The sequence below is a fragment of the Protomyctophum parallelum genome, assembly GCF_964188405.1.
Source record: "Protomyctophum parallelum genome assembly, chromosome: 10".
NCBI lineage: Eukaryota > Metazoa > Chordata > Actinopteri > Myctophiformes > Myctophidae > Protomyctophum > Protomyctophum parallelum.
The window spans coordinates 32,287,848-32,306,031 of NC_139704.1; the positions used below are offsets into that span (position 1 = coordinate 32,287,848).

The 18,184-nt window shown below is 44.3% G+C and overlaps 1 protein-coding gene across 5 annotated transcripts in view; it reads right to left on the reverse strand.

Annotated features, from left to right (window-relative positions):
* ccdc88ab (coiled-coil domain containing 88Ab) overlaps positions 1-18,184 on the reverse strand; it is a 123,309-nt gene that overhangs the window by 49,616 nt on the left and 55,509 nt on the right. For all 5 annotated transcript variants that reach the window (XM_083775460.1, XM_083775459.1, XM_083775461.1 and 2 more), the window contains exons 5-8: positions 6,680-6,738; positions 5,593-5,676; positions 4,322-4,462; positions 3,299-3,477 (exon numbers count right to left, since the gene is read on the reverse strand). In XM_083775460.1, the coding sequence (XP_083631586.1) occupies positions 3,299-3,477; positions 4,322-4,462; positions 5,593-5,676; positions 6,680-6,738 (463 nt within the window). The remainder of the gene's footprint in view (positions 1-3,298; positions 3,478-4,321; positions 4,463-5,592; positions 5,677-6,679; positions 6,739-18,184) is intronic.

Genomic DNA, 18,184 nt, shown 5'->3' on the forward strand with positions numbered 1-18,184 from the left:
TCAGGCCTAAATGATTATGCCTGCTACATTTTAAAACTATTAAATTTCCTCTTTGTCAAACACGTCGTCGTCACGAGACCATCCGACTGTACCGCATGGATTGCACTCCATGGCAACAAGTAAAGCAACCCGAGGAAATAACCTCAGCGGGGTCTTCCTCATTTTATGGCCTTCCAGTACAGCTCCAGTAAACATTGCCTCATAAAGTAGGTCAAGGATGTAGAATGAACAGCCCCGACAGCACAGAGCTGCGATATATATTCAGCCCCAAGAAGCCACATTTAGAAACTATTTCGTTTCATGTGTAAACTTTACTTTTGCACGCGTCATGCGAGGAGCCTGCAGCCATTGGTGTTCAAATCGGCTTTGAGTCTTGACCTACAAAACGGCCCCACTCGTCATTAGCAGAGTTACAGAAGAGTGTGTGTCAAACCCCAATGAGACGGGACCCTCATAAAACACGTACAAATAATATAAACCTCCCGGGCTTCTGAGTGTGGACAGTGCGATTATTGTGTAGAACCAAATGCTTGACGTAGAAATTACCGTAGTTATTTTTTCCCATAACTTTTGCTTACGGCCATTTTTTATGTATAGTACTGTATGTCTGTGTTTTGAAAGGACCTATAAATAAATTAACTATAATCATTATTATGGGTGAATAAAATCATCTCCATTAACTCAAGGCTAAACCCTAGACACCTGAGCAGTTAAATCTGACTTAACCCATTCTGGACGGGAACCCCTTTTGGTGTTTTAACTAAGCATTGTGTTACTGTATACTTTAGCTATTGAAAAATAGCAGACCTACACGCTCATAGCGCGCCACCAAGTGGCGCGCTACGAGCTTGTAGGTCTGCTATTTTAGAAAAATCGTAAACATGCGGCACGAATTTTAGATTTTATATTCTTTCAGAGCGAAGGTTTTTTTTTTGCCTATGTATGCCTATGTTAAATGGGTTAAGATCAGCACACCCAGTGATCGAATCACCCAAACTTATCACATCAGATGCTATGTCTGTGTACTGCATCATTAAGCCTCTTGCCCTCCGGAAGCAAAGGTATAGGCTACATCTGCTAGCTAAACAGTGCCGGCCACTGACCATTAGTCTTTGTCTGGACATGCGTTAAGAGCACTCTGAAGAGGAACTTCTATTATTTATGGATACAATGGAAAAGCCATTCCACAAGTCTGTCTCTTAGTGTGTGTGTGTGTGTGTGTGTGTGATTGAACATTAGTTTCTTGTGTGTATTCCTTTGATGTTTTTGTGACCGCAGGTTGCATTTACTATGAAATCGTACATTTCCCGTCAGTCGCTCAATATCCCCATACATGACATTTTTCTTTATATTACGTAGATGAAAGAGTACAGGGAGACAGGAAACCAAGGTCAGCGAGAGGAGACATACGAGACCAGATGGGATTCTGATTATAACTTGGGTCCTCACAACTCACAAAGAGCATGTGATCAGGTAAATGCGACTGGTTGAGCAACCATGTACCCCTTTTCTCTCTACTCTGTCACTTAGCGTCACCGTCTGGAAGAAACCAAAAACTGTTGCTTTTTCAGGAAATGGAAAACGGTATATTCAATTATAAAACACTCAGACTTTCAACTTACATGTACAAGCTTAGTGCATAAAATATGACATTAATTAACCCATTTTGACCTGAGATCAGATTCTAAAAAATGTCTTCTTCTACATCCTGACAGTTTTCTGAAAAAGCTATGTTTCTATGTCAGTCGTTCTTCGATTTTTCAAAAATAGCAGACCTACAAGCTCGTAGATCTGCTATTTTTCAATAGCTAAAGCATAACATAATGCTAACACCAAAAGGAGTTCCCGCCCAAAATGGGTAAATAAACATCAAAAGATGAAATATGGACATCCAAGGTTTCTGCCCGACAGGAAACCATAATCACCATTCTGTCGCAAAACGACACACCAAGCAAGAACACAGACTCCGGCAACAAGACTGGATGAAACAGCCGATGGGGTTATTGGACCCCATTTAACGTACATAACAAAAACACATGTGTTAGACAGGATATGCAGTAATTTGATTGAGTCACGGCTATTGAGCATGATATGTCGGCTGGGGCTGTGCCAATGGCAATTTCCTTTAACAACAATGCTTGGCAGCAGCATACAAACTGAAGGCATTGATGCCCGTTCAATGTCGGATGGCTCGAGTACTCATCTATTGTTCCATTATTTGAGCACAGAACAAAATGTTTTGGATAGTGAAAATGCATTTCCATTTGAATCAAACTTCCGAAATTAAAATCAATGTTTCTGTCTAAATCCACCAACATTCACCCTTTGTGATAGACCTGGGTCTGTCAAATCTGTTACGGCCAAGGGGCCAGCTAGGCACTCCAATGTTGAAGCGCTGGGCCCTAGTGGTAAGAGGAAGGACTGCAGGCGGATGCGTGGATTCTTGACGAGGAAACCCCGTGCAACCGAGCGCTCAATGTTAAAGCCCAGCTGCACTTCCGCATTTGGGCACCAATCAGCGGAAAAATGCGGAAATAGACGGTCCTTCCGGCAGCCTTCTGGGTGCTTCAAAACGCCACTGAGCAACTTCCACTGACATGAATAGCGGAGGGGGCGGAGCTTCGCGCCAGTTCAGTCTCTATCCTTTTAATACTCTATGGTTACGGCTCACTCCTCCTCACCTTCACATGCAAGCACTGCTTAGCCACTCCCCCCTCACTGACTACTCCATGGCTCTACTCAGCACACCTGCTCTCTGCACCTGTCTCCCATCCTGCAATCAAGCACTGCCTCTACAAAAGCCCAGTCTGCCCTTCATGCCACGCCAGAGCTTCACATGTCTACATGTATGGTAAAGTACAGGCCAAGCCTTTAGTATTGTTAAACTGAGTTAGAGCTAGTTACAGTTTTAGCGTTACGTAGCTATTTTCCCAGCTGTTCAACTTTACACGGTTGCAGCTCCTGCCTTTGTTGTTTTTTCCCGTGGTGGTTGTTTCTCTGAAGACTGACGCCTCCTCTCCTTCTCCTCCTCAGTGTTTGGATTCCCATGCTGAGTTTGGCCAACCTGGAGAGCCACCGATCTTCTACTACCCCACTCCTTTCCCTAAATACCTTTGTGAATAAACCTGAACAACGCCTCCTCTCTTGCTGTGCACTTGGGTCACACTTACTAAATATAACAAAATCCTTCTTTTTAGCAACTCAAAGTAGTGACAGACCCGTGCATAGGGCTCAGCGATACATATTTCATCCGATATCGACATAGTGATAACAACACAATAGTGCTTGAGGTACTCACAGCTCCTGACGCAGGCGTCTGATCTTGGCCTTGGCATCGGCCAGCTCCACAGAGAGGTGCTGGCGGCTCTCCGTCCTCCTCATGTTCAGGGCGTCGGGGCTGGGAGACTGGGCCAGGCTGGGGGGCGCGAGGGGAGACAGCTGGACGCAATCTCGCTCCTGCGTGAGCTCCACGATGGTCTGGACGGATTCATGGACGGAGAGAGACAGACAGACATTAGCATTAGGTCAGGGAGACAGAGACGGACCGACACTGGGCATGGAGGAGGGCGGAAAAAGAGAGCAGAGAAAAGGACAAAGACAAAAGGTGGGGTGAGATAGAGACAGACGGGGGGGGTATAGTGTTATCAACAATGTATGGTGTCAAGAGACCCCCACTCTCGTCCAGTACCCATACAAGAGGAAATGGGGTTTTAATTGAGAGTGGGTTGACTGCTCTGTGATTCTCTTGAGGCTATTAAAGTGAAACCTGACACACACACACAGGCAGGCTCTATCAGTCGTGAGCATCTGCACCCTGGGGGAGGTTTGAAAACACACTTAATGATGAACATAAGCAATGCCACATATGGGTGCACACACACACACACACACACACACACACACACACACACACACACACACACACACACACACACACACACACACACACACACACACACACACACACACACACACACACACACACACACACACACACACACACACACACACACACACACACACACACACACACTTCAACCCTTCCTTCCTGTGGTACCGTAACTCTCTTGTGATCTCAATAAAAGAGTCAAGTTTCCACATTTACAGAAAGCAAGCCCAAAAATGCCATTAGGAATATGCCTAATTTAAAACAGTCACAGGTATAGCCACAAATCTAATGCATATACCTGTATCAGACACGCTGCTACACATTTCTGTGTGAGACCGTTTACACCGAAAGTGTTAAGTTTGGGAGAAAATTCTGTGTTTTGAATGTACTGAGCATATGGACTGGATACATGACAATTTGATTATCCTGTACCTCCAGTTGTGAGTCTCTTTCATCTACCAGGCGTTTGAGGTGGAATGCCAGGTTTCTAGACAGACTGTCCAGGTCTTCAGGAGGTATTTCTCCTCCCTCCAGCCATTGCAGATCCACCACATTCTCCTGGTTTTGTGTTACCTACAAAGTACAAACAAGAACCTTTCCATCTAGTATTCTCTGCAGATTTCATACGTTTAATGTTTTCAACCTGTAGTCCAACCAAAAAAAAAAAACAGCTGAGCAGCAAGGACGGTTCTCTGTTCAAATGAATTAGTAACGCCCAGTGCTCAGGACGGAGATTGATGAAAAGGACGGAGATTATTGATATCAAAAGCGATCGCATCGCTCCACAGGCTGGGAGCGTCTGTTGCGCAACATTCAATGTTATTTTCCGGTGGGACATCATCGAAAATGTCCCCCGCTATTTTAGCCGACGAGATCGAAAAGCTTAAAAACGTGAATAACTCTTGATCTAAATCATTCCGTCCCTTGTCCCCCATATATGGGGACTAGGTTGGTGGAGGGTGTGTAGAGCCCAGGTCCCAGGATCACATTAGATGATTGACACAGGGGTGAAAAATGGGTTACAAAATCGTGGGATAAAAAATATATTTAAAAAAATAAATCATTCCGTCCAATTCTAAGCAAAGATTATGTGTTAGACGGCCCATCGCGGTCCCGTCGCTAGTCGCGGTAGAATTAATCATACCTCCCGTTGTTGTTGATCGCCTCGGGAGTGTTTGGGCTACATCCAGAGTAATCTAGTAAGAGAGTGGCGACACTAGCATTGACTCCCATTGTAGCAATGGAATGCGGAAGTGCTCATTCTATCTCAATGGGATAGTTCCAAATGTTTGGAACTATAGGCCATAGGCACCCGCTTTGAGATCAAAGCGTGTCTCCACTCTCTTACTAGATGACTCTGGCTACATCAAGCTACTTCAGCTACCTCCGGGAGAGCATCCGGTCCGTCGCTAAATGTGCGCCGCTGCTATAAATCGCTGGGCGCTCTGATGTAATGGATTAAATAACCCCCGGGCGTTCGGGGTGTAAAAAGGTCATTGATTCCAGGGGAAGACCATTTTCTTTACAAAGTAAGTGCCTTTTGTATAGTTGTTACACTCCTTCTGAAATGCTATTTTGCTAAATGTAACATAGCATTATCCTCACGGACACACCCAGTCACCCACTACTTTTCCTGAACTATTCCTCAATCTTCCTCTTTGTGGTCGAGCTAAATTTCACTCCATCATTCAGTTTAGACATACCTCTTGGATGTGTGCTGCTATCGCAGCTTTAGTGTCAAAGTCCAGGGTCTGGATGCGCTCAATATACTCTTCCTTCTTCTCACACTGGCAAGAGGGGAGAGGAAAATATACGTTTGTTGTGAACTTCAACATATCGGAGAGGAGAGGAGAGGTCCACAAACCTGGAGATAGATACCAGACACATGGCACAGAGCCAACGTCTGATCTGCTATTTATATAGGCCCGTTTTCTCGATAGGAGTCAAAATGTGAAATGAGTCTTTGTCTACTACTGTGCGAAGGTGAGAGTAACGATAAAGAGCATAGCTCAAGTGAAGAGCATAGGCCAACATCAGACAGACAGTAGACTAGTGAATCACTATTTATTCATCAGAATCACACTGCCGCTAAATGGAAGTACTGTTTAAAAATGCATGTTTAAAAGTGCATTCAATCTTTAACATCTGCTACAAAACATTTAAAAGATTTGAACTTCTTTATTTCTCTTACCACTTCCCTTGTACAGCCTCCGCTGAATATTCGAGCGTGCCTAATGTTTTCTATTTTCCCCCAAGAATTCAAAAGCTAAACAAATAGCATTTATTTTCAGATACAAAGACAATGTGTTGAGAGCTGCTTTTAAGACCCAGAAAGATAATAAATCAAAAGTTTCATTTCTATTCATTCCTCTTTTAGCAAAGATAAAGGTGCTGAAAGCGTAAAAGGTCAATTCAGTTGTTTAAGTGCTTAGTGGGAGCTTTGTCACTCACACACTGCAAACTGTAAAATCATGTTCATTCAACTCTGAGATTCTAATAAAAATGTACCCTATTTGGTTACATTTGAACGCTCCTGAGTTACAAATTGATAAATGAGCACTGTTATGGATGTTACCGTGTAGTCTAAGTAAGTTAAGTTATGACCAGGTCAAGTAAGTTATGACCAACAATAATGTACTGTAACAACAGGAACAACCACAAATCATCTTCAAAGGTTTGTCAAAAGTTGATTAAAAAAAATGGTTGAAAGGGGCATTTCACAAAGACAATAGACATAACATTCAAAGAATATACTAGCATAAGTTGTATTTAATTTGACATCATCATTACCTGGACAGCACAGCCTAATAGCAGCAGCAATAGTTTCTTCAACTCCTCCAGGCCTTGTTCTGCAGAAGACACACAGAAATGGTAAATGAAATGAATTTCTTTACTTCATATTCACCCACACACCCACACCCACACCCACACCCACACCCACACCCACACCCACACCCACACCCACACCCACACACACACACACACACACACACACACACACACACACACACACACACACACACACACACACACACACACACACACACACACACACACACACACACACACACACACACTGATGAAGGAAACCACTGCTCATTGGGAGCAGCCCGGGGATTGAACAAAGCTTCCAGCAACAGTGTTGTTTTTGGCAGCACATTTTGAATTTAGTTTTAGTCTTAAGTCTCTTCAATAGTTTTCATTTAGTTTCAGTCACATTTTAGTCACCTGGAATGTTTTAATGTTAGTCTAGTTTTAGTCGACTGAATATCACAAGATTTTAGTCGACTGAATGTACAGTTGATTTAGTCGACTATAATGTATTTTGGTGGTGCCTTGATGCCGTCGTAATGACTGTTTTTACACTTGCTGAAAATAGCCGATCTACAAGCTTACAACGCGTCACGCTGCGACGCGTTGTGAGCGTGTAGATCGGCTATTTTCAGCATGCAACCAAGTGTAAAATGACTTATACTGGATCTCTTGTCCCTTCCTAACATTTTAGTCTAGTTTGTATACGTTGACGAAATTGTCTTTATTTTTCGTCTTAGTTTTAGTCATCATAGCTTAGTTTTCATTTAGATTCCATTTAGTTTCCGTCAGTGAAAATAGGTAGTCGACGAACATTTTTCGTCTTAGTTTTAGTCGACGAAATTAACACTGCGTGACAATGTACAATTAATGCCGATCAAATGGGATAAGCTGTTGTTTTTGTATTTTAGGTGCAGACTGGTCCTCAGTTTGATCCATCTAGGTATATACTGTACATGTGCAATCAACCAACAGTTAATAATACACAAATGAAAAATGTACAGTCATTATCAACAGGCCTTAGTGTATGCACTGCATGTACAGTACAGTCTATCTGTCAACAGTGACTATGAATGAATATGTATACTATACAATGACGTCAGACCACCATGAACTCCACAGATGCAGTGTGCTTCACCATTACCGACTACTGTTTGTGTATGGAACTTTCCTGGAGCTATTAAAGGGATTCTATTGAACCGCAAGAAATTCCATCACTGTGCTTTTTGAGATATCGCTGATGGAAAATGCTGTGTCGAGGTTCTAAGTGCTAGTAAGTGTAAATGGGGTTGAGACGTGGCGACTGCGACAGTTGGAGCATCACATTTAAGTGAAATCTCAGAGCCCTGTTTAGTATGTGGAAAATGCCACAAGCAGCTTGTGGTCAGAATGGGACTGTGACATTAAACTGAAATACTCAAATAGCACAAACAATTTAAAATGTATTAAACATTGAAGAGACATAACACTAACTCAATTACTCTTGAGGATTGCGCTTCCACCACCTAGCAGACAAGCAGCTATACCGTGCTCACTTAACTGTGTCTCTGATTCCACTTTAATCAATTGTTACTGTATTCTTCAAATATCCCTCTACAGCAGATGGTCATCATGTACATGAGCCATAATTTGTGTGTACAAAATAGCTGGGATTTCTATATATAAACAAGTATATTCATACTTTGCAAATTCCCCTTCTACGAAGACCTCGACCTCTGCTGATAGAAACATGGCAACATGGGAGGGTGAGTAGTAACCTGCCACATGTCAGGACATATTGTCAGAAAATGACGAAAGCCACAAACAGATGCTAACATCTCAAACAGGTCTGGGCTCATCTTCTGGATTGAGCCTGAGAAGTAGTAATCCAGGTGTGTGTGTGTGTGTGTGTGTGTGTGTGTGTGTGTGTGTGTGTGTGTGTGCACATGTCTGTCTGTCTGTCTGCCACAAGTAATGATTCAGTGGGTGAATAATATGCTGTAATATTAAGTACACCTGCCTACCAGGCGTACAGTATTGTAATAAAGTGCACACCCTCACCCACCAATGCTTCAAAGGTTCAACAAGTTGTGTATTCAGAGACATCTTTCTGCACTCAGTGCTGTACTCAGGGGAGTTGTGTGGGTACAGTACTTGTGGCCAGTGGTGTAAAGTAACCAAGTAGATTTACTTAAGTACTGTACTTAAATGGTAAATGGTAAATGGTGCATTTATATAGCGCCTTTATCCAAGGCGCTTTACAGAGATTGTGCATTACATTCACCCATTCACACACACATTCATACACCGATGGCAGCAGAAACCATGCAAGGCACCAACTAGCACATCGGGAGCAATTAGGGGTTCAGTGTCTTGCTCAAGGACACTTCGACAGTAACTCTGGGGGAGCCCGGGTTCGAACTGGCAACCTTGCGGTTACCATCCAGGCACTCTACCCCTGAGCCACCGCCACCCAAGTACTTAAGTACAATTGTTCGGCTTGAAGGACTCTGACCATACTTGCTTGTCCTCTCTCATTCATTAGCAAAGGGGTTTGTGGAAGCACCAGCTGTGATACAATCACAACACATTCTGTCTCAAACAGTAACCAGTGAATATTTGTATTATTAACCCAGTTTGCTTGCTTTGTATTCAGAATTTCAACAACATAGTCCACTGTTTTGGAGGAGCAGTTTGCATGATATGAATTGTGAGTGCATACATTTGTACACGTGTAACTGGGTCTCTGTGTGTATATCCTCAGGGTGTGTGTGTGTGTGTGTGTGTGTGTGTGTGTGTGTGTGTGTGTGTGTGTGTGTGTGTGTTAAACCAGTTCATCCGGTGTCTCAGGGGGTAGTGAGTGTCCAGCTCTGCCTCTAATAACAATAAATCCAGCTCAGTGACAATAACCATGTTTCATGGTGGATGGACAGACCACACAGAACAATCAGGCCAACCCCACAGCATTAGCTGGGGGTCAGTATTTCAGCCTACACACTGATAGCAAAATTGACCTGAGATCAGATTCTAAAAATGTCTTCTATATTAGACAGTTTTCTGAAAAAGCTATGTTTCTATGTCAGTCGTTCTTCGAGTTTTCTAAAATAGCAGACCTACAAGCTCATAGATCTGCTATTTTTCAATAGCTAAAGCATAACATAATGCTAACACCAAAAGGGGTTCCCGCCCCAAAAGAGAGAACGAAGATCTTTCCGACATATGAATATCATTCTGACATTTCTGATATGACATCCAACACTCTAAAAGTTGGTGCTGATGTGATGCAAGTCCAGCGGTACCGCAGGATACGTTGATATTATTTGGAATTTATGAGTTATAACCACTTAGACTATACTCATTACTTCCACTTACTTGGGTACTCTTTTTTCTTTTTTGGGTTATTTTTCAATCTACGTACACCAAATGTCTTCCCCAAAAATAGGTGATCAGATCAGCTGCTTTTGTTGATTTTTAACGTCAAGTGTAAAGTTGTTTTAAATCTGTTGTAATGGAAGTTTTCCTCATGACATGCTGTATTTTAGGAGGGGGGGGGGGGGGGGGGGGTAAGTAATATGACATAAATGTAAGGTAACGTAAGTAACGTAATTCAGGCAGGGTTGCCATGGATGAAAACAATATTTACAGGGGTCTGGGGTCTGAGACAAACATCTTTAGGAACCTCTGCTGTGTAGATGACATGACACACTACCAAGGCTGGATGAAGGGGCAAATAATGGGCAGTACTGGCCGGGCTACATCACTCACTGCCAGTGCCAGTGGCCAAAAGTAGAAGAATGTGGGTGTACTGGGCAGCTCTAAATTGTGTGGGTGAATAAGCTTGAACCAGGGCCATGTTGAAAAGAACACGCAGCTACAGTCAATCTTTTTTTTCAAAAAATATATAGACGTTTAGAAGATTTAGAACACTTTCTTGGGGGGTCTTTATGTGTGTAATATGTGGTTTAACCCATTTTGACCTGAGATCAGATTCAAAAAATGTCTTCTATATCCTGACAGTTTTCTGAAAAATCTATGTTTCTATGTCAGTCGTTCTTCGATTTTTCAAAAATAGCAGAGCTACAAGCTTTGAGCTATGAACTTGTAGCTTTAGCTATTTTTCAATAGCTAAAGCATAACATAATGCTAACACCAAAAGGGGTTCTCGCCCAAAATGATTTGATTCTGTTCATAAAAATAATTCGAAAACGGCAGAAAATGACTGGGGTTCTATAGATATTAGATACCCAGTCAACATGGCTAAGAGACCACGGCAAATGTGCGAAAGATAAGGAATGGTTCAATTTCTTACAAGCATAAATAATGCATACAGCTAGACACAGAGAGATAGGTAAGATTGTATTTTTCAAATACAGAAAAATAAGCTAAATAATTAAGGGACTGAATGAAAGAGCATGAAAGAAGGAGAAAGGAAAGTGTAGATGAAAATAGTGCTTTCTTGAAAATACATTTCCCAGTGGCAGTGACAGCAGCCTTTTGTTATCACAGTGCTATTACTGTACCTGCAAGTCCAAACGTCAAGCATTCATCCGAGTAGTTTGTAATGCCAAACACACACACACACACACACACACACACACACACACACACACACACACACACATCTATACTATAATAGAGCGAATGTCTGTGTGTGTGAGTGTGTGTGTGTCCGACCGCATTTTATCTCCTCATTATCTCCTCATTGCCTGCACCAATCGCTCCCACTTTTCACACAGACATTGACCATATGAATATGGAGGGCGTGACGGAGCCCTTTTTTCCATTTTACACATTAATGATTATTAATTTATTTATTAGTGAATTAACCTCGCACCCTCACACACCTCCGCCCCTTAGCGACACCTGCATCACAGGCCACCGTTCTCACCGTTACTCCACTGGCATGCTTCCTCTAGCTACCGCCGCAACACAACAAAGAGTGCCCTATACAATTTGGCGCCGCGTGTGTGTGTGTGTGTTGATCTGCTCCACACACACCACCTCAGGCCCCTCCCCATCTGGCTACTGTCCTTTGCATGGACAGGCTTGAGGCGAACACTCCACGAGTCCACCAGTCCACCTTAGTAACAGTAGCCTACGCATCGATTCGACACAATTACTACATACATCAAACAACATGCCACGAACAAAACGACCATCACTTTCACTTCCTGGAAGCTGCAATGCAAAGCGTCAGTGTCTCACTCGCGCTCCTGCCCGTACCAACAACAACCAGTCCACCACTAACGCAACAGGTAAGCATTCCGTCTCATGTTGCTTCTTTGCTTGCATGCCTGTGTATCGAACAAGTTACCTCACAATTTACTTCACGCACGCACTACCCGTGTACATTAACTGCAAAGCGTATTCCACTCAGGACCGCAGGCATGACAAAATCCCCACCCCGTGTGTGTGTGCGATAAAATCCACGTAAGAATCTTTGTACTATTAACAATAACACAGTCTGACGGGCGCCACCATCTTGCTCAGAGAGAGCGCTGAGTAGTGAGCGGAGCGCTGCGCTGCGAGCGCAGCCTGTAGACCAGAGCCGTTTAGAGAGAGAGAGTGACGACAACAACCCGTGTACATTAACTGCAAAGCGTATTCCACTCAGGACCGCAGGCATGACAAAATCCCCACCCCGTGTGTGTGTGCGATAAAATCCACGTAAGAATCTTTGTACTATTTGTAACAACATAGTCTGACGGGCGCCACCATCTTGCTCAGAGAGAGCGCTGAGTAGTGAGCGGAGCGCTGCGCTGCGAGCGCAGCCTGTAGACCAGAGCCGTTTAGAGAGAGAGAGTGACGACAACATACCGTTCAGTGACCCATGAAGCTCCGTGAATAAACAGTGAACGGGGTTGTCGCAACTCTCTCCTCTACACGGCGCTGCAGCCTCCGACAGAAAGACGGGAACATTGTTGAGCATAAACGGAGTATACCCGATTTAATGCGAAACACATTGTGTAACAAACGCCGACACTGTTGTATGTTGTGTGTTGTGGACCGGTGCCATCACAGATTAACATGCCGCCCCCCCACCCCCCCCGAAAAAGAAGTGCCAAAGCCAACTGCAGGGCAACAGAAAATACTAGCAACCCTATTTTCTAAATCTAACATCATCATCTGCTAATGATGATGATGTGTGCTGCTGTTCACAGCCTACCTCCTTTATTAACAGTTAAAACTGGCAGAATTATTATAGATTTCATATAGCCAAAATAATATGTAGTATGAATGTTTTTTTATTTATTTTAATTTATTTTGCTACCTTTAGTTATAATAATAATTTCTTCTTCGTTTTCTACATGAATATAACCACAGTATAACCATATAAAATGAAATTGGAGTTAAATGCTGCAATTTATAAAAATGGCAAAATATGTTAAACGTCGCTGAAGTGGGACTCACCTTTGTCCCTGTGTGTGTGTGTGTGTGTGTCGTAAAATGCATAGTGTCACTTATCTGCTAAGCAGGAAGGTCAAAACCCCAGGTGGTCTATTTTAAGACCCTAAAGATAATATCAGATCAAATATCACTCAAAAGAATTTGGAATCACTGTCTTCTCAGCCATAGATTGACTTCCTGCCTGTGGAGGGTGGAACAATTGATATGCAAATAGACTTCAGTTCAAGGCATAGCAAGGCACCACTGTTACGTTCTTAGCTTACACATGTGATGATGACTACTTCTATCTATGTGATGTATTGCCAATGTGTGTGACTGCATGTGCAACTATCAGCAAATTGAAATGTAAGGGAAGATCGAGATAGTGTGTGTGTGTGTGTGTGTGTGTGTGTGTACCAGTGTCACACCTCCCCCACTCCCCTGCTGTATGTGTGTGTGTGTGTGTGTGTGTGTGTGTGTGTGACTGCATGTGCAACTATCAGCACATTGAAATGTAAGGGAAGATCGAGATAGTGTGTGTGTGTGTGTGTGTGTGTGTGTGTGTGTGTGTGTGTGTGTGTACCAGTGTCACACCTCCCCCACTCCCCTGCTGTGTGTGTGTGTGTGTGTGTTTGTGTGTGTCATTGCCCACACATTGCCCAGAAACTACTCTCCTTCTCCCAGTCAAATTGTATATACCGTACTACATGTATCACATTACCTTCCTTCCACAGATGACATGTTCTCATTACTTCTCATAACACAATATTTACATTTCATCCCTACCTTCTCAGGTCAGCACCATGCGGACAGTCACCACACAACGACACACTTCCCCTCATTGGAAAGGCCTCTGGCCACAGGTAACTACTCCTCTTATCCCCTGTACTGCATTTTTGCTACTAAACTCATTCACAACATAACCATAAAATATGTCATCATGCACACAACTCTCTCCATCACTATTAATAACTCATGAATGCTACACATTTCAGAACCTGCTGACATCAAAGGTGACCCTAACCCATCCACCACCAGTGCTACTGCTCCTCCCCATGCCCCAAATACACAAACTAGACCAAAGCGGAAAACCAAGTTCAGCACAAAAAAGAAAAAGAAAAAAATGAACCCCACAACAACCCCAAACACTGTTTCACTTGACACGCAAAGGCGTGCTAGGACAAACGCACAACAACAAGCTCGCACAGCAGAAACACCTGCCGAACGTCACCGCCGTCTACATGCTGAAGCTACTTCAAGAGCTACTGCTCGCGCAGCTGAAACACCTGACCAACATGAGCGCCGTCGACGTGCTGCTACTACTGCACAAGCTACTGCCCGCGCAGCTGAAACACCTGCCCAACATGAGCGCCGTCGACGTGCTGCTACTACTGCACAAGCTACTGCCCGCGCAGCTGAAACACCTGACCAACATGAGCGCCGTCTACGTGCTGCTAATACTGCACAAGCTACTGCCCGCGCAGCTGAAACACCTGCCCAACATGAGCGCCGTCGACGTGCTGCTACTACTGCACAAGCTACTGCCCGCGCAGCTGAAACACCTGGCCAACATGAGCGCCGTCGACGTGCTGCTACTACTGCACAAGCTACTGCCCGCGCAGCTGAAACACCTGCCCAACATGACCACCGGCAGCGTGTTGACACTACTGCACACGCTACTGCACGCGCAGCACTGTACTCTCAGAGGTTGGCTCAAACAACGCAACAAGGACGTCGCACAGCATGTCCTGATGACATGCAATACTTTGATGAGACTCTGTATGATGCCACACACACACTCGGCACAGTCAGCCTTTTCGAATGCTCCAAGTGCTCAGCATGTGGCGCATATTGTTGGAAAGAGGAGAGACCAGGATTCTGCTGTTCCAATGGTCGTGTCGATCTCCGTTACGACCCTGACAGCCCCAAACCAGGTTCAATCCCTCCCAAACCTCCACAGACCATCAGAGAATTATTTCTAAACCCACAGTTTGTGCGAGATGCCAGAAGGTACAACAACGCTCTGGCTATGGCCTCCATTGGAATGACACAACCCCAACCAGAACCTGGCTTCAACCCAACCCTGCGTATTCAAGGCAAGATGTATCATACAATTGGCCCTCTACTTCCTGAATCCGATTCTGCTATACCCTGTTTTGCACAAATCTATGTGCATGATCCACAACATGAACTGCGCAACCGCAGAGCACACCATTCCAACCAAAACCTCGACGAACACCTACTGGAACAAGCACAGGCAGCTTTGCACAACTGTAACCCTCTCATACAACAGTTTAAAACAGCTGCAGAACTTGCTGCTAAGGATCCTGCTACAGAGATGTACATCAACCTCAGTGCCAACGCTCCACGGAACATCCACCCAGGTTTGTAACTCACAACACTTTCACATTCGCTACACCACTCCACATGACACTACACATCCTTGATCACAATATCGCAAATACAACCTTTCACAGACATTACTACAGCTACTATACTCATTCCAGAGACAATTTTCACAACACCCTCCCCCCTCTCCACACAGGTACAGTCAACCTCCCAAGTGGCACAGACATTGCTGTCATTGTTCCAGGAGCTACAGAAAACCAACAGTTTGGACCCATCGACGTACAGATACAACTTCGGAGTGGTGGGCCAAAGCGGATCCACCCTCTTCACCCACTCTATGATCCCCTCAGTTATGTACTGCTCTACCCTCAAGGCAACTATGGCTATCATCTCGCACTCAATCAACGACTACCTGGTGGTCGACAGGGGATCACTGCCACAGACTTCTATCGCTACCATCTTCAACTACGTGACCCAGCAACTCACTTCAATTTGTTCCTCCGTGCAGGTACTTCACATAACACATATATGTAATGTACCTAATTCCACACTTACAACTACGCAGTACAATACCTCCATTCACATACCCTCATTCCACATATTTTGCATTTGCCTCCACCCTAAGCCCTGCATTTACAACATGACATTGTCTTACATTTACTATTTTTCTTACAGGGAAACTGAGCCAACAGTTTGTATGTGATCAGCAAGTGAAAATTGAGGGCCAGAGACTAAAATTCATGCGCAAAAATCAGAAGACACTCAAAGCAGAAAAGTACAAATGTGTACAAGATGCCATTGCATCTGATGAAGCCATCCTTCCAGGAAGGATCACAATACTACCCTCTACTCTCTACGGATCACCACGTTGGTATACACACCAGTTCCAAGACGCAATGGCTATCGTTCGTGAAAAAGGAAAACCGGATTTATTCATCACTATGACCTGTAATCCAAAATGGAAGGAAATAACCCAGTCACTTCTGCCAGGCCAAAAGCCTCACGACCGCCCTGACATCATTGCACGGGTCTTCCACATGAAGTGGAACGCGATGATCAACGACGTATATAACCAACAAATCTTTGGTCGTGTAGATGCATATGTCACAGTCAAAGAAACACAAAAACGCGGACTCCCACATGCACATGCACTGTTCACGCTGCTTCCTGCTGACAAGCCTCGCGTCCCTGCTGACATTGACCGCATTGTATCCGCAGAAATCCCCGATGCCACCACTAACCCTACACTGCATCGTGTGATCGCCAATAACATGATACATGGACCATGTGGTGCACTGAACATGACTTCTTCCTGTATGGACAAGGGCAAGTGCACAAAAGGATTCCCAAAAGAATACAGGACAGACACAGCCATGTCTGAGAGCTCCTACCCTTTATATAGGCGTCGAGAAGAAACACATGGAGCACCAGGCTGTTCGTTTTTGAAGACTGGCAGGGGTGGCATACAATTCCTCATCACCAACCAGTGGGTTGTTCCATTTAACCCATACCTATCTCTCAGATATGAGGCTCATATCAATGTTGAGGTCGTGTGCTCTGTCACTGCAGTCAAGTATCTCTACAAATACATTGACAAAGGTCCCGACGTATGCATGGTCAGTGTTGATCGCTATGATGAAATCACACGATATGAGGTGGCACGCTACATCACTGCCTCTGAAGCTTTCTGGAGGATTTATGACTTCCCTATCCAAAAGAAATATCCACCTGTTGAACAATTGGCAATCCATTTGGAAGGACAGCAACTCATCACCTTCAACAATGACGAAGATGCCCAGGCCCTCATTGATTCCGGACCACCGCGTACAACTCTCACAGCCTACTTCACAGCAATGCAAGATAATCCTGATAAGAGACACATCACTTACCCAGACGTCTTCAAGCATTTCTCCTTCACCGACAAGACGTTCAAGCGCAGGAAACAGAGAAGGAGTGGTGGTCATAACCAAGACCAACTGGCTGACACAATTGGGCGCATTCCTGTACTTGCCTTTACTCCTCACAACACTGACCTGTACTTCATGCGGATGTTGCTCTACCGTGTTCAAGGTCCAACCTGCTACAACGACCTTCGCTCTGTTAATGGAGTTGTGCATGACACATACGCTGCTGCCTGCATTGCACGAGGCATCTGTGAGGATGACCATGAAGTAGACATGGTTATGGAAGAAGCAGCATTGGTTGCATTTGGCCCTAAGCTACGTGAGATCTTCGCACACATACTCATATTTGTACTAAGGAAAGACCACATTCAATTCTGGCAAAGACACAACCATTCCATTTCAGAAGACCTCACACATGCTGCAGGCCTTACCGAACCAAATGACAACATACTCAACCAGGTACTTTTGGAGATTCAGCAGCATCTTCAACGATATGGATATGACCTCACTATCAACTTCAATCTCCCTCAGCCAAATCGTGATCTCATTCGACAAACCGAACCCCATGACATCAGACATGAGACACAACACAATGTTCCTGAGCTGCAGCGTTACATTGATGCAACACAACACCTTCTAAATGACAAACAGAGAGCAGTTGCAGATTGTGTCCTGGAAAGTGTTCAGAACAACCGTGGCAAGCTTATTGCACTTGATGCAAGTGGGGGTACTGGAAAGACCTTCACACTTACCTTCATCCTTAAATCTGTGCGTGCAGATGGAAAAGTAGCCCTTGCAACAGCCTCAAGTGGAATTGCTGCAACATTACTTCCAAAAGGAACCACCTTTCACAGCCGCACCAAGT